The sequence below is a fragment of the Saccopteryx leptura genome, chromosome 7, assembly GCF_036850995.1.
Source record: "Saccopteryx leptura isolate mSacLep1 chromosome 7, mSacLep1_pri_phased_curated, whole genome shotgun sequence".
Lineage (NCBI taxonomy): Eukaryota > Metazoa > Chordata > Mammalia > Chiroptera > Emballonuridae > Saccopteryx > Saccopteryx leptura.
This window is the reverse complement of record NC_089509.1, coordinates 115,927,646-115,950,154: the sequence shown is the minus strand read 5'-3', so window position 1 is coordinate 115,950,154 and position 22,509 is coordinate 115,927,646. Positions and strand designations below refer to the sequence as shown.

At 53.0% G+C, this 22,509-nt stretch overlaps 1 protein-coding gene across 1 annotated transcript in view; it reads right to left on the bottom strand.

Moving 5' to 3' along the window:
- TRPM8 (transient receptor potential cation channel subfamily M member 8) overlaps nucleotides 1-22,509 on the bottom strand; it is a 72,979-nt gene that overhangs the window by 24,305 nt on the left and 26,165 nt on the right. Inside the window, exons 9-17 of the mRNA XM_066346252.1 lie at nucleotides 21,998-22,100; nucleotides 18,838-18,956; nucleotides 16,117-16,407; nucleotides 14,415-14,510; nucleotides 13,145-13,274; nucleotides 10,991-11,136; nucleotides 7,785-7,897; nucleotides 7,205-7,421; nucleotides 980-1,071 (exon numbers count right to left, since the gene is read on the bottom strand). Of these exons, the coding sequence (XP_066202349.1) occupies nucleotides 980-1,071; nucleotides 7,205-7,421; nucleotides 7,785-7,897; nucleotides 10,991-11,136; nucleotides 13,145-13,274; nucleotides 14,415-14,510; nucleotides 16,117-16,407; nucleotides 18,838-18,956; nucleotides 21,998-22,100 (1,307 nt within the window). The remainder of the gene's footprint in view (nucleotides 1-979; nucleotides 1,072-7,204; nucleotides 7,422-7,784; nucleotides 7,898-10,990; nucleotides 11,137-13,144; nucleotides 13,275-14,414; nucleotides 14,511-16,116; nucleotides 16,408-18,837; nucleotides 18,957-21,997; nucleotides 22,101-22,509) is intronic.

Sequence of the window (22,509 nt, the reverse complement as noted above, 5' to 3'; positions counted from 1 at the left end):
CCCACCAGGGGGCAACACTCTGCCCATCCGGGGCATTGCTCTGTTGCGACCAGAGCCACTCCAGTGCCTGGGGCAGAGGCCAAGGAGCCATCCCCAGTGCCCGGGCCATCTTTTGCTCCAGTGGAGCCTTGGCTGCGGGAGGGGAAGAGAGAGACAGACAGGAAGGAGAGGGAGAGGGGTGGAGAAGCAGATGGGTGCTTCTCCTGTGTGCCCTGGCCAGGAATCGAACCCGGGACTTCCTCACGCCAGACCGACGCTCTACCACTGAGCCAACCAGCCACAGCCATGATTGCTTTTAGATTGGGCATGTGCTTGTAACTGGGATGGCAGGCCCCACAACCAGCACTCAGGCTGAAGTTAAGGGCACACACGCAGACTGTATGGCCCAAAATGCAAGCATCCCGCGATATCCAAGAGCCTCATCATTCTCTACCCTCCTCAGTGCCCAGCGATCTCTCCCCGAGTCCTATGGCGCACAGAGTGGGAACACCGCTCCCCGAGTCCTATGGTGCACAGAGTGGGAACACCGCTCCCCGAGTCCTATGGCGCACAGAGTGGGAACACCGCTCCCCGAGTCCTATGGCGCACAGAGTGGGAACACCGCTCCCCGAGTCCTATGGCGCACAGAGTGGGAACACCGCTCCCCGAGTCCTATGGCGCACAGAGTGGGAACACCGCTCCCCGAGTCCTATGGCGCACAGAGTGGGAACACCGCTCCCCGAGTCCTATGGCGCACAGAGTGGGAACACCGTGCAGAGCCTCTCTTCAATCGCAGACCGCCAGGAGGGGTCGAGAGGAAGCGCAGCTCTACGCCAGAGCTGTGTCTCCAGGAAGCGGAGACGGTGGCCTTCTGTCTCCATCTCTGACGGGGTGGGGAGCACTCGTCTGGGGGCTTGAGCACCAGGGGTCCTTCCTCCACCTTCTCCCCCAGGAGAAGCCCAAACCGCCTGAACCCGGGACGGCGGGGAGGGCGACTTACCGAAACCCGATGCCGGCGATGAAGTAGAACAGGCCGAGCGTGTCCATGACGTTCCACAGGTTGGTGAAATAGTTCACCCCGTTCATGTACCACTGCAGCAAGGAAGGGACAGGGACAGAGCGAGCACCTGAGCGGCGGGGAGCCGTCCGCCGCTTCCAGACCTGCGCGTGTCCCCACGCTCCCTTTTCCTCCAGATCCCTTGTGAGCCCGTGCTGCGCGCGCCCAGCAAGCCCCGACCCACGCCTCGTGCGGCTGGAGGGGGGGTGGGGAGGCTGGAGAGGAACGTCACGTCTTCCCTTCCCTCAGTCGTGTGTCGCTGACAAAGGCGACAGGCAGGACTCGGGCAGCCTCACCGTTCTTGAAAATGAACCCGCAGAGAGCGAGTCCAACCTGTGGGGCAAATGGGGCCCCCCCAGCCACCAAATCCAGGGGTGTCAGCTGCGCTCTGCACAGCTCTGGAGGGCACTGTCCACATCGTCAGCCTCACAGACCTGTGTGTTTATGGTAAGGATTTTCTCACATGGCAGCAAGAAAGCATCTTGATTTAAAAAAAAAAAAAAGAACCTTTGTTTGTTTTTAATTTGCACTAAGGTGCTTATAAGTGGCACCTCTGAGGACAGAATTTGGCCACACACACACACAAAGTGGCAGGAACAGGATGTGCCTGGTGACTCTTTTGTCATGATTTGCATGTATGGGTCCTTCAGGGAAGAAAGCACGTCAGGACCACTCTGGGGTGGAGAGGGGGAAGGGTCATACATCAGAAGACTGCCTCTTGCAAGCCATGAGCTGGACGTGGGTGACTCCAGGTGGTCATCCAACCCTTCACTCTGTCATCCACTCAGAACATGTTTACTGGGAGCCCACGGGGTTCCAAACACCTGTGCCAGGCTCCTGGGACATAGGGATGGGCATTAAGTGCAATGCTGAGTCTCAAGGAATCCACCGGCCTTTGGGAAGGACAGACATTAAACCTGTTTAAAATAAAACATGGTAAGGGAAGGGGGGAGGATGGGGCGGAGGGTAAGACCAAAGCCTCATGGGAGCTCAGATAAGAAAACCACCAGAAAGCAGGAAAACAGCATCTCCAGTGGAACACACTGCTTTTCAGTCTTACTAAGTGAAGTCACGAAGATGGGGCTGTCTGATAGTCAGATATCGTATTTCCTGTTTTGCAGCTGAAATCAAGGTCAATCAATAAATAAATAAGCTAAAGGACTTGCCCAAGGGCAGACGGCCAGCAAGTGGCCGCCTCAAGGATCTGAACCTTCGTTTTCCGTCCCCAACACCCCCCTGCATCTATCTCTAGATCCCACAGAGACCCAGCCGCCTTAGACTTGGCAGGTCTCAGAAAGCATCATCAGCTTCTAGAGGATTCCCTGGCCTTCATTTATAGATGCAAACGGCAATGTCTGTGGGCCAAGGGGGGTAAGCGCATGATGCACTGAGGAGACACGGGAACCTCCCAGGTTGGACCACATTCACTCTGTGGAGACTCAGAAATCACACCCAAATCCCTACCACCCATCTGGGCGGTCGCCGGGCACCTACCACCACCCACTGGAAATGATTTGCAAGAAGAGAGTGGTTCAGACAGGCCCTGTGAAACCCTGGTCCAGGGACAGGTGGGCACAGGGCAGCCCAGCCGCCCCAGACCGGCTCCGCCTCTGCCCAGGGGACTCTCAGAAGCCTGGCCTGTGTGACAGGAGTAACCCTGTGTCGATCCATTCTGGGGCTCGGAGGCACCGCCACAGTGAGAAGATATTTAAAAAATAATAATAATAAATCGAGGCCTCTTTTCTGAATGGAGTGCCAGTACAGACTCTTCATCAAGGTGCAGGACCGTATTTCATCCTGTCTTTCAGGATTTAGGGGTTCAAAAGGCCTCAAGATCGCACAGTGCTCTCCATAATGAGATGATGGGACTTACTTTAAACAAACACCCACAGTCTGTTGAGTGGAACCAAAAGCTATTTCATGACTATGTTTGAGCTTCTTGACTGCCTTGGTTAAAAATTCCAAGTTAGTGTATCAACATCTGTCCCGCCACGCAAGCGGACAAGGGCATACATTGAAGAGCCCGCTGTCTGACCCCCAGACACAATCTAAAACAGTAACATCCCGCTTGGGTTTGGTTTTTCCAGCGAGTGTGAATTAGGGTACACCTGCACCAGGCCCGCAGAACCGACTGTCACAGGGACCCAATCGAATCGAGGATCCCCGATGCAGGCGTCTGCAGAGAAGAAGAGAAACAGCGCCCCCGAGTGTCGGATGCCTTTCATGACACGAATCTTCCAAGGCTGTGTGTCCTGCGGACTCTCGCTCACAGACCACAGAGCCAGAGCTGTCCTCAAAGGGCGGGGATGCACTTGAGCCCACGCTCCTAACCTGCACCATCACCTTCAGACCAGGTGTTGCTGCACTGAGACTGGCCCGTGCAAAAGTAACTTCCGAAAAGGAAAGGGAAGGAACACTTGGACAAAGCTATAGCTCCTCATTATCACCCTCCGTGTCAACATCACCCCTTCCGTCGGTAGACAAGCTAGCTGGAGCTTGGCCAGACCCTGCGGGCATCATGCCCACCCACCCCTTGTGGACCCAGGGGTGACTGGGGGGGGGGTGTTGCTTACCCAGCACTTCCACGGCCTTTCCTCAGCTTCCTCCCCTTTCCCACCGTCTCTGCCACTCGGCGTCCCTACACATATGTCTCCTGGACACCATGTCCCACAGCACTACCCAGGACCCTCCCCCCAGCAAAGTGCACCTGTCCTGTGTCTCCCTCCTGCACCACCTGAATAAGTGACTGAGCAGCTAAACGTACATCTCGATTTTTATGGAGATGTTTGTGACCTAAGGACAAATGTTGCCAATCCCTGGGGCCAACCTCCCAGTAAAGGTAAGACTCACTGATTCAGGATTTCTCTCCTCTCCTTGAGACTCGCCAAGAAGACCTGGCCAACCATCACTAACTGGTGAAAGAAAGAAGAAAGAAAGAAAGAAAGAAAGAAAGAAAGAAAGAAAGAAAGAAAGAAAGAAAGAAAGAAAGAAAGAAAGAAAGAGAAAGAGGGAAGGGAAAGAGAGAGAGAGGGAAAGAAAGAAAGAGAAGGAAGGAAAGAAGGAAGGAAGGAAGGAAGGAAGGAAGGAAGGAAGGAAGGAAGGAAGGGAGGGAGGAAGGAAGGAAGGAAGGAAATACCTCCCTAAGACAGATACATACTGTTCACAAAAATTAGAGGATATTTCAAAATGAATATGAAGCCGTGTATTTGTTGCTTTACTGTTGTATCCTCAGTATCTAGAACAGTACCTGGCACATAGTAGGTGCTCAGTAAATATTTGTGGAAAGAAAGAATACATGAACGAGGTGTGTCTCCCCGCATCTTCCATCCAGGCCCAGCTCTGCCCTCCGAAGCAGCCCAGAACAAGCCCTCTCTCTGGACCACATGGCTTCTTTAGATGCCCGGAGGAAGGAGATGATGTTTGGTTCACAGCCGCTTCCGTGTCTTAGTGCCACAGGGGAGGCAGGGACAGGAACGGGACTACTGGGGAAATGTTGGAAGCATGGAGGGGGCAGGAATGGAACGGGCCCCCGCTTGGGGTGTCCTTGTGACAAGGGGAGATGGGGACACAGGCAGGCACACAGGGAGGACTCCAGACGGGCATGAGGACAGGGTCCCAGGGACACCTCCCACGTCAAGGAATCACAAAGACCGCTGGCCCATCCCCACATTCTCCTTCAGAGGGGACCAGCCCTGCCAGCAACTTGATCTTGAACTTCAGGACCCCAGAAATAAGACAATGCTCTAAGCCACCCAAGCTGGCGGAGCATCGTCACAGTGACCCAAACCGATGGATAAAAAGGCGTGAGCTGGACTGAGCTGTGACCTCAGGAGTCAATGCCCGGGGCTCTAACGAGGCTGATCTGACGTCATAGAAGTCCTCTGCATGTCGGCAGGACCCTTCTTGGGGGGGGGGCACATTCTGGCGGACAGAGAGCCTCATAATCTTGGCATGCTCTATACCGACTTGTTTCGTGTTCCCCGTTCTTCCCTCCACCTCTACCCTGTCTCCACCCCCCACCTGCACCTCCCACAGACTGGGCAGTGGAAATCAGGACCCCTCCCACCCCTCATGCCCGTAGCAGACATCGCTAGTCGATCAAGACACTCTCCCTCTGAGAACAGACAGCGCCTTGGAGTTTTTCTCCTCCCAGGACTCCGGGAAGTCACACACACACACACACACACACACACACACACACACGCGCGCGCGCGCACGCACGCGCACGCACGCATACATCCACACAAAATCTATTAGAGCTGACATGATAGTTGAAACCAATTTAAGATCCCTTTACTAGCAGTGACTCTGTGGGGTCAAGAACAGCATTCTTCACCCCTCCAAATCTCTCCAGCGCTCGGCAGTGTCTCATAAACTGTAAGCACCGAGGCCATGCGTGTCTAATGGTTGCGACGTTGGGTTTGGACTCACGCGGAAGGGACAAGCAAAGCGACAGCGTCAGCCGTTCTCAGATCCTCAGTCAACTGCTAAGTCCGAAAGGATGTTCCGGGATGACTTTTTATAATAGCTCAGGGACGGCACCGGCCTTCGCCATCAATATTTATTTATTCCACAATTAGGAGCTGAGCACCTGCTCCGTGCCAGGCCCAGACTAACATTTTGGATTCAGTGGCGGAGAGAGGATGCCAACAAAAAGAAATGCAGATCCCAAGGAACGGCAGGAGAGCGTCATGAATAATTCACACACACTTGCCCATTCACAGGGACTTATGTGACTTTCCAACACTGTCACTCCGACAGGCTGGACATGAAGACACTCTGAGCTGGAGAGCTCCCTCCATGAAGACACTCTGAGCTGGAGAGCCCCCTCCCCCATGAAGACACTCTGAGCTGGAGAGCCCCCCCCATGAAGACACTCTGAGCTGGAGAGCCCCCCACATGAAGACACTCTGAGCTGGAGAGCCCTCCCATGAAGACACTGTGAGCTGGAGAGCCCCCCCCCATGGAGACACTCTGAGCTGGAGAGCTCCCTCCCATGGAGACACTCTGAGCTGGAGAGCCCCCTCCCATGAAGACACTGTGAGCTGGAGAGCCCCCTCCCATGAAGACACTCTGAGCTGGAGAGCCCCCCCCGCATGAAGACACTGTGAGCTGGAGAGCCCCCTCCATGAAGACACTGTGAGCTGGAGAGCCCCCTCCCATGGAGACACTGTGAGCTGGAGAGCCCCCCCCCATGAAGACACTGTGAGCTGGAGAGCCCCCCCCATGAAGACACTCTGAGCTGGAGAGCCCCCCCCTCCATGGAGACACTCTGAGCTGGAGAGCCCCCCTCCCATGAAGACACTGTGAGCTGGAGAGCCCCCCCCGCATGAAGACACTGTGAGCTGGAGAGCCCCCTCCCATGGAGACACTCTGAGCTGGAGAGCCCCCTCCCATGGAGACACTCTGAGCTGGAGAGCCCCCCCCATGGAGACACTCTGAGCTGGAGAGCCCCCCCCCATGAAGACACTGTGAGCTGGAGAGCCCCCCTCCCATGAAGACACTCTGAGCTGGAGAGCCCCCTCCCATGGAGACACTCTGAGCTGGAGAGCCCCCTCCCATGAAGACACTCTGAGCTGGAGAGCCCCCCTCCCATGAAGACACTCTGAGCTGGAGAGCCCCCTCCCATGAAGACACTCTGAGCTGGAGAGCCCCCCCCTCCATGGAGACACTCTGAGCTGGAGAGCCCCCCTCCCATGAAGACACTGTGAGCTGGAGAGCCCCCTCCCATGAAGACACTGTGAGCTGGAGAGCCCCCTCCCATGAAGACACTCTGAGCTGGAGAGCCCCCCCCAGGTCCCCGGCCACGTGTCCGGCCACCTCTCCCCTAGCCGCCCCCCCCCCGCCCCCATGACAGAGATGGCCATGGCCAAACACAGACGGCTCCTGATGACAGGGGAGGGCTTACAGCCCAAGGTCAGTGTGCTCGCTGAACCTGAGGAATTCCTCTTCACCGAGGGACACTAGTTGGAGAGCAAAGAGCGTGCCCGGTACCCAGAGAACTCGCCGGAGGACGAAGAGGCGGGAAAGCTCTTTACCACCTGGCAAGAACACTTGGAGGAAGGGATGCCTTTGGAAATCCAGAAGCAGCCGTTGCTCCTGCTCGGCGTGAGGACGCCGCCGCCCGCTGAGGCAGGGACGAGGCGCCCTGCGCGGGGCTGTGCCTACCTGTCTCACTTCGTCACAGAACAGGACGAAGACCAGCGCGTAGAGGACCAGCTCGGGCAGGCGAGGCGCCGGGTGGAAGTCCATGAGCAGCACGTAGGCGAACAGCAGGAGGAAGGCGATGTAGAAGACCACGTTCCAGGAGAAGACCACGAAGGGGGACGTGAAGAAGGCCACGTAGCGCCACAGCAGCGTCCTGCGCCTGTCGGCCGGCTTCTTCCTGGACGCGGGGAAGAGCGTCGTCTCCGTCCCCGCAGGCCCCACGGTGTGCCCCCCCCCGCCCTCCCTCTGAATGCCCGTGGACACAGCCCCACGCTGGGGTGGGAGGCAGACTGTGTTCCGAGAGGGACCGGCCAAAATTCAGCCCTTGGCATTTTGTGGTTATCAAATCCAAATTCTGCCCCGGAGAGAAGAGATTCAACCCCACCTCTAGCCATTTGAAATCAAACCCAGGGCAAGCCAGAGGTGATCCCAGACCCAACTGTAGGTGGTAGAGTGAGTAATGTGATTTCCAGGCCTTGCAGTAAAGGATACAAGACTGCACACACGTACACACACACGGGATTCCGTCTTGGTTTCATACCTAAATGACACAAAGCCACAGCCAACCAAGGGGATGATAAACAGACACAGGATGATCTTCCAGTTCTTGGTGTCCCGGGAAATCTCCCCATACCATTGCTTGGAAAGAAAATTCTAGGGGGGACAGAGACAAAGTACACGGGTCCTTATTAATGCAGCAAAATGCAGGGCGGGGCCCTGGCCGGTTGGCTCAGCGGTAGAGCGTCGGCCTGGCGTGCGGGGGACCCAGGTTCGATTCCCAGCCAGGGCACATAGGAGAAGCGCCCATTTGCTCCTCCACCTCCCCCCCCCCCTCTTTCCTCTCTGTCTCTCTCTTCCCCTCCCGCAGCCAAGGCTCCATTGGAGCAAAGATGGCCCGGGCACTGGGGATGGCTCCTTGGCCTCTGCCCCAGGCGCTAGAGTGGCTCTGGTCACGGCAGAGCGACGCCCTGGAGGGGCAGAGCATCGCCCCCTGGTGGGCAGAGCGTCGCCCCTGGTGGGCGTGCCGGGTGGATCCCGGTCGGGCGCATGCGGGAGTCTGTCTGACTGTCTCTCCCCGTTTCTAGCTTCAGAAAAATACAAAAAAAAAAAAAAAGAAAAATGCAGGGCGGTGTGCGACCTTTCTCGCCGGGCCGGGCACCTCCCCCAAACAAATACGGTTCTTTTCTCTGCTCATCTTAGTTACCCGGATTCTAAGGGGTTATGGCCAACAGTTTAAAATTCTGCTTGACTTTCAGTCCTTTCTTTACTTGGGTTCTATACGGTGAGATTCATTTCATGGTCAACGAGAACAAATTCTGCCCGGGATATTGAAGACACAACCCCATCTCCACTCGTTTGAAATCAAACCCAGAGGAAAGCCAGAGACAGAGAGGGAGAGACCACTGGCATCTCAACATCAGTTTGAGCTGAAAGGCATGAAAATGCTCTTCCCAGACTGTACCAACCCTGTCGGGGGGTGTGGGGACCTCCCGTGAAGGTGGTGGTCAGGACACTCGGGTTGCCCCTGAGTGACAAACATGGAGTCAACAGAGAGTGTGAGCGCAGACTGGACCACACCAACAGAACACACAGCTCTCAGAAAAGAACGTGCTGTCCGAAGGGACTGGTGCCTCCCCTGGCAGGGCGAGCGGAAACCCCGGGGCCTTCCCAGCACTGGCCCGGAGGGCGAGGACCGGCGTGTCCCACCCACACCCTGACACGTCCCTCTTGGAGAGGAGGGCTTCTCCTGTGAGCCCTGCCACACTCTGCCTGGGCGGCTGCGGCTGGGCGTGCGCTTGGCCCACGAGGGGCAGCCACCAACCGACGGCAAACTGCAGCAGGTGGGCACAGGCCAGTGTCCTCGCTCTCAGGTGGGCAGCGCCACCAGGCAGGTCCCACGCAGTCCCCAGAAGTCCCCGACTGGGCAGAGCGCAGTTCCACACAGCGCACTTCCTCCTTATCACACCTGTACCCGCGTCTGTCCCTTCCTCTCCCACTGCCCCTGTCCCCCCACACACGCCTCCCAGGCACCCCCCGGAACAAACACGCATTCAGATCCTCGCTTTGGGGCCTGCTCCTGGGGCGGGGCCGCTCCCAAACAAACACAGGTCACATGAAAGCCTGCTGGGCTCCTGCCGAGAGCAGACCCCCTAGGACCCCAGCACAGAAAGCTCTCCCCTAGCTCGGGTTCCCGGGCCACCAGCGACCTCTGCCCCCACACACAGCTGCCGAGAGAGAGCAGACGCCCAGGTCTCGTGGCCCAGAACGGACATTTTCCATAGACATCAATGAACCCTCAGAACGGAGACATGAGTCAGCGTCCAAAGCTCCAGGACTCCAGCAAGGTGGGGTTCGGGGCCCAAGACGCGGTGAGCAGAGCGTGCCACCCTGACAGACCGCCCAGTCCCCGCAGCACCTTGACCTTGGGCCCGCCTCACTCCAGACTGACCCCGAGCAGAGGCTGAACCGGAGCATGTGGTCCCAGTCACGAGCGACTGTTCCCGTCTAGCCCAGCTCGGCTATAGGCACAACTCTTTCATAAACACTGTGCTCACTATTGGCTGCGTGGTTTAGTGCACAAGATGGACAATTAACACAGAATCAGCCCGGTGCTGCTACTTCCTAGCAGGGCAACCCAGAGAATGTTCCAGAACCTCTCTGAGCTCCTGAAGCCTCATCAGTAAAATGGGATGACGTTCACCTTAAGGCATGCTATGAAGGGGAAACATGATCACGGGCGGGGCAGAGAAGTGGTAGCCTGTCCACCCCTTCCCTACCCCCCCATTCACATCCAGACCCTTCCAACCGGGATTGTGGGTAGAAGATCTCCCCTCTGCATCCTGAGACACTGGGTGTAACCGGATGTAAACTGGCAGTAATTTAATTCAGTGCAGAAAACCTCTCTACGGGTTATATCCACGTCTTACTAGCGTCTCTACTGTTCCTACTGTAATGCTACTGTAACAGCAACAGCTGACATCGTGGGCAGGCCCCTCCCCCACGCTACCTCACTGACTCCTCACCACCTCCCTTCCCTGTAGCCCCACCTGCACCCATCTCACAGATGAGGAACCAAAGCCCACCACCACACACCTGGTTAGGGATGCTGTGGACTGAGACCCAGGCCTGTGGTCATGGTGCTGTGCTGTTCGCTCTGTGGACACTCAAAGGCTATTCTATCTCCAGCGCCATCTCCTGGAGCAAAGGCCCCTACCAATGCCCATACATCGCCACCTTCTCCTGCTGTGGCTTTCCTGCAGCAGGTAGGGTTTGTTACAAAAGTGTTGTACTTTTCTTTCTTTTTTCTTTCTTAAGTGGGAAGCAGGGAGGCAGAGACAGGCTCTTGCATGCGCCCTGACTGGGATCCACCCCGCAAGCCCTCTATGAGACGATATTCTGCCCATCTGGGATTATTGCTCTGTTGTTTGACAGCCAAGCTATTTTAGCACCTAAGGTAGGCCATGGAGCCATCCTCAGCACCTGGGGCCAACTTGCTCCAACTGAGCCATAGCTGTGGGAGGAGAAGAGAGAGATAGAGAGAGACAAGGGGATGGGGAGGGATGGAGAAGCAGACAGTTGCTTCTCCTGTGTGCCCTGACCGGGAATCACAGGAGACTTCCATACACTGGGCCAATGCTCTACCACTGAGCCAACTGGCCAGGGCCATGTTGTACTTTTCAATGTCGACATTAGCATCTGATGTATCAATAGCAGGCATGTTTCCGGTGGTGACTGAGTATTGCTTACCTGGACCCCAGGCTGGGCAATGAAATGCTGGTCCGTCGCCTCCACCGCCAGCTCCAGACAGTTGCTACCCCCCCAGGCCTCACAGGAATAGACCAGCAGCTGCTCGGCCAGGTCCTCGTCGCTGCTGTAACACTCTGTGAACAGCTCTACAGTCACATGCACACCAGAGAGAAGGCAGCTGAGGCAGGGCTGGCCCATACCCAACACCGTCCTCCCCAACCCCCCGCCACGCCCTGACCATAAGAAAAAGCCAGGGTATGAGTGCCCTGGTGTGCAAAAGCAAAGAAAATGCCGGCACAACGTAATTCTTTACAGAACACAGGGACCCTACTTTCCACACCATCCCCAGCGTAGGTCCCAAGGCAGCGGCACCAATGCACGCTCCCAGGAATGAGCTGCGCGGAGCACAGGAGCCCCTCTGGGCTAGGGCTCAGCCAATGGCAGGGGGTGGGGGCTCAGGCCCTCTGCTTCCCCTTCCCAGAGCAACCCCCTCTCATCTACCTCTGTCCTTTCTGAGGGAGGTTTCTTTGCAGATGAGGTGCAGAGCAAAAAAAGCCAACAAGACGTCAGAAACCCTGACCTATTGCCTGAGGGGTGTGGTTCATGTTTCGAGACCTAATGACAAAGAGACTAGACCAGGGGTCTCCAAACTACAGCCCGCGGGCCACATGCGGCCCCCTGAGGCCATTTATCTGGCCCCCGCTGCACTTCCAGAAGGGGCACCTCTTTCATTGGTGGTCAGTGAGAGGAGCACAGGATGCATCCGCACCCTGTGCTCCTGGAGTACTGTATGTGGTAGCACAGCAAAGTGCGGCGTCGCTCACGTACAGTACTACTTCCGGTGACGCGGGATGCACGCGTCACGGCTCCTGAAGAATGTCATATCACTTGTTACGGCTAGCAGTGACAAATATGGAATCGGACATTGACCATCTCATTAGCCAAAAGCAGGCCCATAGTTCCCATTGAAATACTGGTCAGTTTGTTGATTTAAATTTACTTGTTCTTTATTTTAAATACTGTATTTGTTCCCATTTTTTTTGTTGTTGTTGTTTTTTTACTTTAAAATAAGATATGTGCAGTGTGCATAGGGATTTGTTCATAGTTTTTTTTATAGTCTGGCCCTCCAGCAGTCTGAGGGACAGTGAACTGGCCCCCTGTGTAAAAAGTTTGGGGACCCCTGGACTAGACGGCAGATCCTTAGAGAAAAGGCTGTAAAATCTGAGGAGCTGTTGCCTAGCTGAGGTCAGTCATAAATCAACATAACTGAATATATTAGAAGGAAGCACTGGACACTGTTCTTCCCAACACAGACCCATGAGCGTTCCTCCGTCAGCTATGACAAAACAGACCAACGGGCGTGCGTTTTGCTGTGTACCCCATCGCAGGCCTGACACGCCCGGCTGAGAGGGGACCTCCGAGCAGGTCTGACGCCTGCTGTCGGGAGGCTGTTGGTCCTGTGCTTCTCACGTTCCCGCACTGTCCAGACCTTCTGGGCAAAGGGCACTGACAAGCCTGGTGACAGACCAGGACGGTAACGCCCAGTGCTGCCTCTCTGGGCTCCCGTTCCTGGTACTGAGCCACGTCACCCTGGAGGGGGGCATGGGCAGGTCACTGGAGCCCTGGCAGATGCTCGAGCACCCTAACTTTGGGGCGCTGCGGGGCAGGCAGCGCCAGCCCTTACATCACTGACGGGGAATCGGGGCACAAGGCAGCAACCCAGGATGCTTCTCTGGCCACTGCTGCCTCTGACATCAATCCACCGGGCGTTGGGGGTCCCATCCGCAGGTATAGACATGGAGCTGGCAAGCTAACTCAATGACTTGCACGTCAGGTAAAACCTCAGACCTATCAGTTTCTTTGTAGCATCCAAAAGCGAAGCACCCCAAGCCTCCCCGTGGTGCTGAGTTACGTGGACCGGGGCCTGGGAAATGGGAGAGCCCAACATCTCCCTCTTATTCTTAGCAAAGTCAGCAAGTACCAGGACCAGGACCAAGGGGCCTGAGGGTTCTGCCACGACACATGTGCCCCGAACCACATGGTCTGCAGCCCGCGAATCAGGCCAGATCGCGGAGTGTGGACAGGCCACTGCCCTCTGCCCTCTGGTCTGTGAGCAGCGCCTGCACCCACGGGACACCCCGCCCGGAGGCTTACCCACTGCGCGGGTCTCGTACTCATTGGCCAGCTCCTCGGACTCGCCGGCCGCATTGATGTCGTTCTTCACCTTGGCCAGTGTCTTCAGGAGCTTGCTGGCCCCCAGGGCTGCCAGAGTACAGCCCCTGGTCTTTCAGAAGGGCGGAGAATGTCGGGGTTAATTCGCGACGCCATGAAGGGGTCGGGCCAACACTAATGTCAAGCAAGGACGAGCTCATGGCAAAGGCTGAACTGTTCGTGATGATTCAGAGCAAAATTTGCAAAGTGCATCAAGTGGCCTTGGATGTGCAATTAGCATATAAAAGGAAAATGGCGAGGTGAGAGCCACCAGAGACTGGCAGTTAAGACTTGGACAGTGAGAGGCCTGACTACCCACTCCCAAACTGTAACCCAGTGGTGGTCAACCTGGTCCCTACTGCCCCCTAGTGGGCGTTCCAGCTTTCATGGTGGGCGGTAGCGGAGCAACCAAAGTATAAATAAAAAGATAGATTTAACTATAGTAAGTTGTTTTATAAAGATTTATTCTGCCAAACTTAGCGAAAATCCGACATAAAGTACTTGGTAAGTAATTATTATTATATTCTTTAACTTGCTATAACTCTGCTTTATAAATTTTATAAAGTAAAGTTACTTCCCTACTTTATAAATCACCATTACTGTAGAACCGGTGGGCAGTTAGAAAATGTTACTACTAACAGAGATACAGAAGTGGGCGGTAGGTATAAAAAGGTGGACTACCCCTGCTCTAACAGTTCAAAGAGCAGGAAGTGGATAAGGCCATGGAAAACCGGGTCACGTGGTCAGTGAGACTGTGTGTGAACTCGGTATTCGATATCCGATTTGATGTGCTAAAAATGGAGAATGCAGTTTTTTTTTTTCAACAGCCTATAAATCATCTACAAAACATTGTTAGGCAGTAAATCACAAAGAAAAACTCAGTTAAGTTTCCCCAAGCAGAGTGGGTCCAGGCCCTGCTTCCTGTCCATTATGTAACAAAGCTAGAAATTTGGAAAGCACACACACACCCACACACACCTGAGGAGCTGGGGCCTACAGGGTCGCCCACCAAGCACGGCTCCCTTCCGGGGACCTCGACTTGCACCCACACCTCCATCGACACCGAAACAAGCACAACCGCAACCCCCTGACAGCAGACGTGCCTCTTTTTTTTTTTTTTTTTTTTAGTGTGTTTGAGATCAGGCACGAAGAGCATGGAGAAGGTCGGGACAAGCACCACAAAGCACCGTTTGGCCTGGGTCTGCACAGTTACCTGCTCCCAGATGACTTTGGAGAGCTCCTTCTTGTTCTGCAGAACGGCCCAGATGAAGAGCGCTTGCAGGGGGTGCCGGGTGATAGGAGACACATCCTGGGAGGGTGAGAGCACGTGGTCAGCACGTGCAAACCGGGCATCGCTTGAGCCGCAATGCTCTCAGAATGAGAACGGGGGTCAGGACGCCCTCGGAGAGAACCTCCACCCCTCACTGGGAGGCTCTGTAACTGGGTGGAGGAATCCACTCCAGCAGCACAGTGATGTGCGTCGCAGCTCCGCAAGTCACCAGGTGGTATAATTTGACACAAAACCTTTTATCGATCATAAAAGACAATGGAACAGCTAGATGGAGTGGCATCAAGGGTGAAACTCTGCCGAGAACAATTTAGAAACTGAATGGCTTCTGACGGCCGAAGAGAAAGCAATTCCACCACATAAATAGATTTCTCATCTGGGAAAAAATCGTTCCGACTGAATTCTAACCTTCCTATAGTTTAAGTTCAATTGCCACCACATAAAGCTGTGGCTTATCACTTTGGAGTTTCGAGTCCTGGTGCATTAATGAGCATCCCAGCTCCTACTCAGCATCCCAGGTCTCCCAATGGGACCTCCTTGGACAGACAACAACTGAATGTGTATTTTCCTATATATGCAGGTGTTACCGAGGTCCAAAGTGCTTCGGGCAGGGTCATGGATTCTGCAGAGGGTTCTGACGTAAATACTGTCAAAGAAGGGCTTTCTAAAGACTTCCAGCTCCTTCAAGCACCAAGTCATTTTGATTTTTGCAACACACACACATGCACGCACGCATGCATGCACACCCATCCTAAAATCCTGCAATCACAAAAGACAATGACGTTGTCTTCCCAGAAGCAATCCTGAGACAAGGATTTGAGACAAGTCATTTACTTGAGAGATGATCCCAGAAAACCCAATAGGAGAGTGAGCAAATAAAATCCTAAAAGAAAGAACCAATTAAGACACACCGTGAACACACAGTCACAGTGATTGGCTAGAGATCGGACCTGCTAGGCAACCCTCGGAATCAGTGTAGAAAACATGCCTTGGCATTATCTGTCCATGCGGGAGGGGGCTGGGGTTTTCACACACCAACCAGCAGGCACCAGGCATTGGGCTCAGAGCAGAGCAAACCTTCAGCAAAGAGGTGCAGGTGCTGGTGTTTGGGAGCTGGGTCTGCCTATGCTTAGGATAGAAAGCCCTAGAGATTATCACCCTCCCCAAGGGGAGCCTGGTTTCTCACTTTGGACACATTCACTGCCCCTTTTATCCACAAAAGAAAACCTAGGAAGTTCTTCAGTCTTTTACATGGGCAAGCAGAGCGCAATTTTAGGCATGTCCTGTCCAAAGGGCGAAGACGTGAGCAGGCAGCCTCATGTGTCTCTGTTCCCTGAGAGGCGCCTTCTGGAAGTGTGCGCGCCACACCAAGCTCGGCAATTAAGAAAAACCACAACGAGTAGCTGGAAATATAGCCCAGAGCATCGAGCAAACGTCAGAAAAACTCACCAGGGAGACTTGTTATCTTAAGTAAAGGCAGTAGAAAAAAATAAGAATGGCACCGTGTTTGTTACTTTATGGCGATGAGGTAGGGAGTGGGAAGGGTGGAGAAAAGAAAAAAAAATTTTTTTTGAAGGAAGACTCAACAGGTCAGAGGATTCAAGCAGACGGTTCCCCCGGTACATACGTGAAGCTCCAGGTCGGTCTCGTCCCTGCTGTTCCTGTCTTCCTTCCTCGAGCCTCTCCGGAAGTTAGCCACCAGCTTCCAGACGAACGTGAGGAGAGCGTCATTGTAGGAATTCTTGGCGATCTGCAGGTTCCGGTAGACCAGGCTGCTGAAGTGGCTGGAGAAGAGCTCGGTGAGGACGTCGTTGGTGAGAAACTTGCGCAGGTTCAAGCCGTTCTCCAGAAACAGGCGGACGAACTTGGGCCTGTCCTTGATGAGAGCCGTAAACATGACTTCTCGAAGGTCAGCAGACTGAGGGGAAAGAAAGAGCAGAGAGAGGACTCACGCCCTGAACCCAGTACAGGAAACAGAGGGCTTTTCTTTTGGGGTATTTCCAGCCACAAAGTAACAGTAGCTTCCACTCCTCTTGAGTTCCTGTTTTGAGAATAAAACAGGATTCCTGGCTCATTAACCAGCAAGGTGAGATAATTCCGCTACGGGTTGATGTGGGGGTGAGGAAACTAACACAACGAAACTCTGGACAGTGTCAAAGGTCACACCAATATGAGCATTACTCCAACGGTTTTTATGTCTTTTTAAACAAATACTTGCATTGTGCTTACTATGAGCCAATGTTTCTAAGCACTAAAGAAACATCATCTTGTCTAATCATCATAACAACCCAGTGAGGTAGGTACTGCTGTTATCATCTCCGTGTCCAGATGAGCAGTGTTGTGCTGGTCAATGTTTGATAACCAGCTCTCTGGAAGAAAATAGTAAACCCCAATACCTGACCTGTGGTGGTGCAGTGGATAAAGCATCAACCTGGAATACTGAGGTCACCAATTCAAAACCCTGGGCTTGCCCAGTCAAGGCACATAGGGGAGTTGATGTTTCCTGCTTCTTCCCCCTTCTCTCTCTCTCTCTCTCTCTCACCCCCTTCTAACATGAATGAATAGTTTTTAAAAACTGTTTAGTGATATTTCTAAAAACAAAAAAAAAGAAAGAAAAAAGTAGACCCTGCTTTGACGTCCTTGCCAATTCCTGTGGTGTAAATGCTCCGGCTGAGGCTACCTGCCAGCTGCCAACATGACCTCACTGAACGCAGAACTGAACACAGACCCGGAGAAGCACAGCGTCTGCTCTAGTTCCACCATGCGGGTACAACAGGCAGAAATAACATCCAGAGCCTAGATAATGATCCCTGTGACAAAATAATTAGAAATGGATGAGTTTCGATTATTTATAACCTTTGTGTTTTTTTTAAATAAAATGTATTTAGTTCTAAGTGGATACCATTGACTTTTTAATGATGACTGTCTTTAACGACTGACTCCCAAAATCTTTAAAATTTCAGCAGTTAGCTCTAGCCAGCCAACCTGAGGAGGCTCCGACACACCACTGGGCGCGGAGGGGACTGGGGCACAGGGAGGGTATGTAACCCCCAGAGGTCAAGTCACGCCGAAGGGCTGGCTCCGAGCCCCTCCACACGCTTAGCCACTCATTATGCCCTTCGCCCTTAACTGTCTTAGGCTGAGCTAATAAAATTAAATGTGGCGTTCAGCGTGTGCCTGAGTTTATGTTTATTTGTGCCCTCTGACCTTACTCAAATAGACCACTTCGCACACAGAGATCCATCTACAACTCCATTAACTACAGCTACTTCTAATTCTACTTTCCCTCAGCTGACGACAGCCTTGCAATGTGTGATGGGGCTCATTAAATGCAAAGACCAAACACAAGACAATGTTTACTACCGGAATGCATAATTCAAAACTCCCTAAGCCATTACTTTATTTGCACCCTATTACTAAAATTGATCACGTGTTAACATAAATCAAGTCTCCGTCCCAGATTCCACAAGTCAGCCTAACGGTGTTTTCTAAACCTGGCTGGGAAGGACGACCCTTATGAAGTGCATGCGCCTTCAGATCTATGCATGCAGGGATATAAAATTAGATCAGGTCTAGCCGCTCCCTGGTCACTCAGACTAACGCGGAGGAGCAGAAAGCAAAGACGAGCAACGGCCCTGCAGGTCCAAGTTGCGACAGTTTGCAATCACTCCTGTGAAACGGGGCTCCGGAGGCTGATTTCACTTGAGATGTGCAGAGGAGGACATTGTTGGAAACTGGTTCTATAACTGACCAAACTGAAAGTGAGAAAAGTCACCATGGGGGAGGGGGTGGCTTTTATTGGACATGAAACTTCCCTATATTGGAGGTGCCCCTCTGGCTGCCAGTCCCCATCTTCTGGCCCCAGGAAGCTCGCTGGGTGTCTTCCCCCTGCGCTGCTTTACCCCGTGCACCGCAGAGAGCAGCCCTCTCATCAGAACCCGGCTAGGCCGGCGTGGCGCGGTGCAAAATGACCACCGCTGTCTTCCCCGTTAGTTGAGCTACTTGCGATACCCTTTTAACCATCTGGCTGGTATTGTCTCCATTCTCCTGCCCACCCACTCCCAGGAGGTCTGCGCTCTCTACCCCCAGACGGGGAGGCAGCCCTCACATCACGGCTGAGGGCTGGAAATTCTGGATGGCGTTCGTGGGTCGAGATTTCCTTCCAGGAGTGCATTGATGATCTCTTCACAACACACCTGCTAAGTCAGTGTCGCTACCCCATACCACACAGGAGGACAGGGAGGCTTGGCAACACCGACGGACCAGAACGGAAGGACCCTTTACGAGATTCGGGACCTGCGGGCGGGCTCCCCAGACATGGGGAGAACCCAGGAGGGCTCTTCCTCACCTCCCACCGGCGGTCGTTGGTGAAGATCTCATCGTTGGCGAGGTCCAGCTGGTTCCACTCCAGCAGCAGCTTCAGCTGCCCGTTCCAGTTGTCCCGGTCCTGCTCGTTGGTGCTGAAGGCTGTGGGAGGGCAGAGAAGAATCCACTCACCCAAGGCCCAGAAATGATGGGCTCAGACCATTCCACAGGGCTCATTATCTGAGCCGCTTATCACAGGGGACTCTAAACACGTTCTCCGAGAAGCCGACGCATTTGCCATTTCGCTCTCCTTTCACGCGTTCTTAGCGATATTCTGTGTGCACCAAAGGATCTCATGAGGGACGCTTCAGGTGAAAATAATATCTTCTTGGCCCTGGCCAGTTGGCTCAGTGGTAGAGCGTCGGCCTGGCAAGCAGAAGTCCGGGGTTCGATTCCTGGCCAGGGCACACAGGAGAGGCGCCCATCTGCTTCTCCACCCCTCCCCCTCTCCTTCCTCTCTGTCTCTCTCTTCCCCTCCTGCAGCCAAGGCTCCATTGGAGCAAAGTTGGCCTGGGAGCTGAGGATGGCTCTGTGGCCTCTGCCTCAGGCGCTAGAATGGCTCTGATTGCAGCAGAGTGACGCCCCAGATGGGCAGAGCATCGCCCCCTGGTGGGCATGCTGGGTGGATCCCAGTCAGGCGTATGCAGGAGTCTGTCTGACTGCCTCCCCGTTTCCAACTTCAGAAAAATACAAAAAAAATAATAATAATAGTAATAATAATATCTTCCCACTTCATATCCTAACCATGTAACTATGGTATATTAATATTTTTCCATAGATTCCATAAATACTATATTTCAGGGAGTACATCTGACTTATACTCGCATCTAAATCGATGAAATAATAAGCATGATTCCAACAATGTTCTACTTATCTCCTCCAGAGCTAATACAGTCCGATCTGTGTTCCTCTACTGATGTAATCCCGTTGCGATAAATGGTCTTACAACCAAATTTCTGTCAAGCACAACAAGGATGATTCTACTAAATAGCGAATGTTTACACCGTACTTCCTATGAGCCTCGCCCTGCTCTGTGTTCCTTACACCTATAAACCAGGCGGCTCAACTCTAGACGGCCATTGCCAAGGTTTTATGTACTTTGGGTGACATCCACCTCGATGAAATTCTAGGATGACAGAGATCACAGGTGAGATTTTTTTTTTTTTTGTATTTTTCTGAAGCTGGAAACGGGGAGAGACAGTCAGACAGAGTCCCACGTGCGCCCGACCAGGATCCACCCGGCACGCCCACCAGGGGGCGACGCTCTGCCCACCAGGGGCGATGCTCTGCCCCTCCGGGGCACCGCTCTGTTGAGACCAGAGCCACTCCAGCGCCTGGGGCAGAGGCCAAGGAGCCATCCCCAGCGCCCGGGCCATCTTTGCTCCAATGGAGCCTCGGCTGCGGGAGGGGAAGAGAGAGACAGAGAGGAAGGAGAGGGGGAGGGGTGGAGAAGCAGATGGGCGCTTCTCCTGTGTGCCCTGGCCGGGAATCGAACCCGGGACTCCTGCACGCCAGGCCGACGCTCTACCACTGAGCCAACCCGCCAGGGCCCACAGGTGAGATTTTTTTAAGCTGAGCTTCACTCCCAAGCTCTAGGAGACTCGTAAACCCTGAAACTGATGGAGAGTCACTGACGTGTGTGTCAGTGAAGTGTGTGCATGAAGTGTGTGTGCATATGTACCGTACTGCTCACAAAACTTAGGGGATATTTCAAAATGAATATAAAGCAATAAAAAAAAAGAAGCACTTGGGGTTTTTTTTTATTAAACAAGAACATCAGAAAAGCAAACGACAAGTCAAAGAAAGTTGTTTGATTATGCAAGTGGGAGGCAAAACAGACTTTTATTTCATTGGTGAAAATGCACAATACAAAAAGGCTGAAAGTACTGGAGTGTCTGCACGTTCCCTGAGCCCCTAATTTTTGTGAGCAGTGTATATGGGACCCTAGGACTCATGCCTGTAGCTATACCACATTCTCAGAGGAGTCTGAGACACAGAAAAAAAAAATTAAGCTACTGTTAAAGACAGGTCTTTGAAGAGTGCTGCGATCAGATCTGACCAGCATTTTAATGACATAAAAAGTTTTGTTCTATTAAAAATATGTAAACTGAGGCTCACAGACATAAATAAAAGCGAAATGGTTACCCGGAGAAGGGAGGGAGAGTAAAGAGGAGTGAAAAGAGGCAAATATAAGGTGACGGAAAATGCTTTCACTTTGGGTGATGGGCACACAAGGCAATCAACAGTCTGAATGCTACAGAGATGTTCGCCTGAAACCTGTGTCCTCTTCTTGATCCACGTCAGCCCGTTAAATGTAATCTCAAAATAAAATACCATATGTGACCAAGAAGATTTAACTCAGCAGGTCGACAGTAACTATCCTAGCTCCTAATCTACAATAACTAAAGGTAAGCGCAGGATTATATTTCAACTAGAAAGCCCGGCGGTCATACGAAATGACCGCTCTTCTAGATATTATAAATTGTAATTAAAATGATTTGTGCAAAGGTGTCTGCTAATTCAAACTGAATTACCCAGGGCAGGCGGCGAGGATGCCCCTTTGCTTAGTGCCCCACGGGGTTTCCCCCTTCTACTTGCTTAATTGCTTAAAGTAGAGGGCAATGAAGGAAACCACTGGCGGTACATTTCTTAAGAGCCACCGCTAGCTCAATAAATAAAGGTGTGAGGCAAGCCTTGTTTCTCTATGCTCATCAGTCTCATTTTGCCGAGAAAGACGCATTTGCTCTGCGACTGAAGCAAGCCTTGTCTTTCTCTGCTCAGTGGTTTCTTTTTGTCAAGAAAACCGTTTTTGTGCAGCTTTAGCTCCTTTTCTCTCCTCTTCAGTGCTGTATTTTCTAGGAGGCATTCTTAAAAGAAATTACATTAAGACGTAGTTTTTATGTAAAACAGATGATTGCCAATGCAAACAAATGTTCACCTTCCCCCTGACCCGCTCAATTTGCATTCAGCTGTGGCAACTTCACCCTATTGGCTAGTACAGTTATGCAAGCAACCAATAAGCTATCGGCGGCAAACAGACACTTAAGCCGCATATAATAAAGATAATACCGCTTAAGAAAATAAATGCATGTCACGGAACACAACTCAAAGCTGGAACTTCCAAAACGGCTATTTTTACTCACCTTTGTACAAAGCATAGGAAATAGCGTTGCTCACAATCTCATCCCCGGCTTCCTCCATTTTGATAACTGTTAACAGGTGAGCACTCTCGAGAATTTCTTTGAGCTGGCAACAGGTAAAAAGAAGAGTCGTCAGCCAACTGGCTTTAGACGGTGGAATTACAAAGTTCGCTCTTCTGGTGAGAAATCTTTTATTCTACTTTAAAGAAAAATCCCATCTACAGGGGTGTTCCAGACCTCCTCCCCGCACCTGCAGCTGCTACACCCATTGAGTCTAATTTCTTTTCGTTTTTTAGTGAGAGGAGGGGATGCAGAGAGACAGACTCCTGCTTGCACCCTGATTGGGATCCACTAGGCAAGCCCCCTATGGGGCGATGCTCTGCCCATCTGGGGACCCTGCTCCATTGCTCAGCATCTGAGCCATTTTTTTTTTTTTAGCACCTAAGGCAGAGGCCAGCAAACCATCCTCAGTGCCCGGGGCCAACTCTCACAAACCAATCAAGCCATGGCAGTGG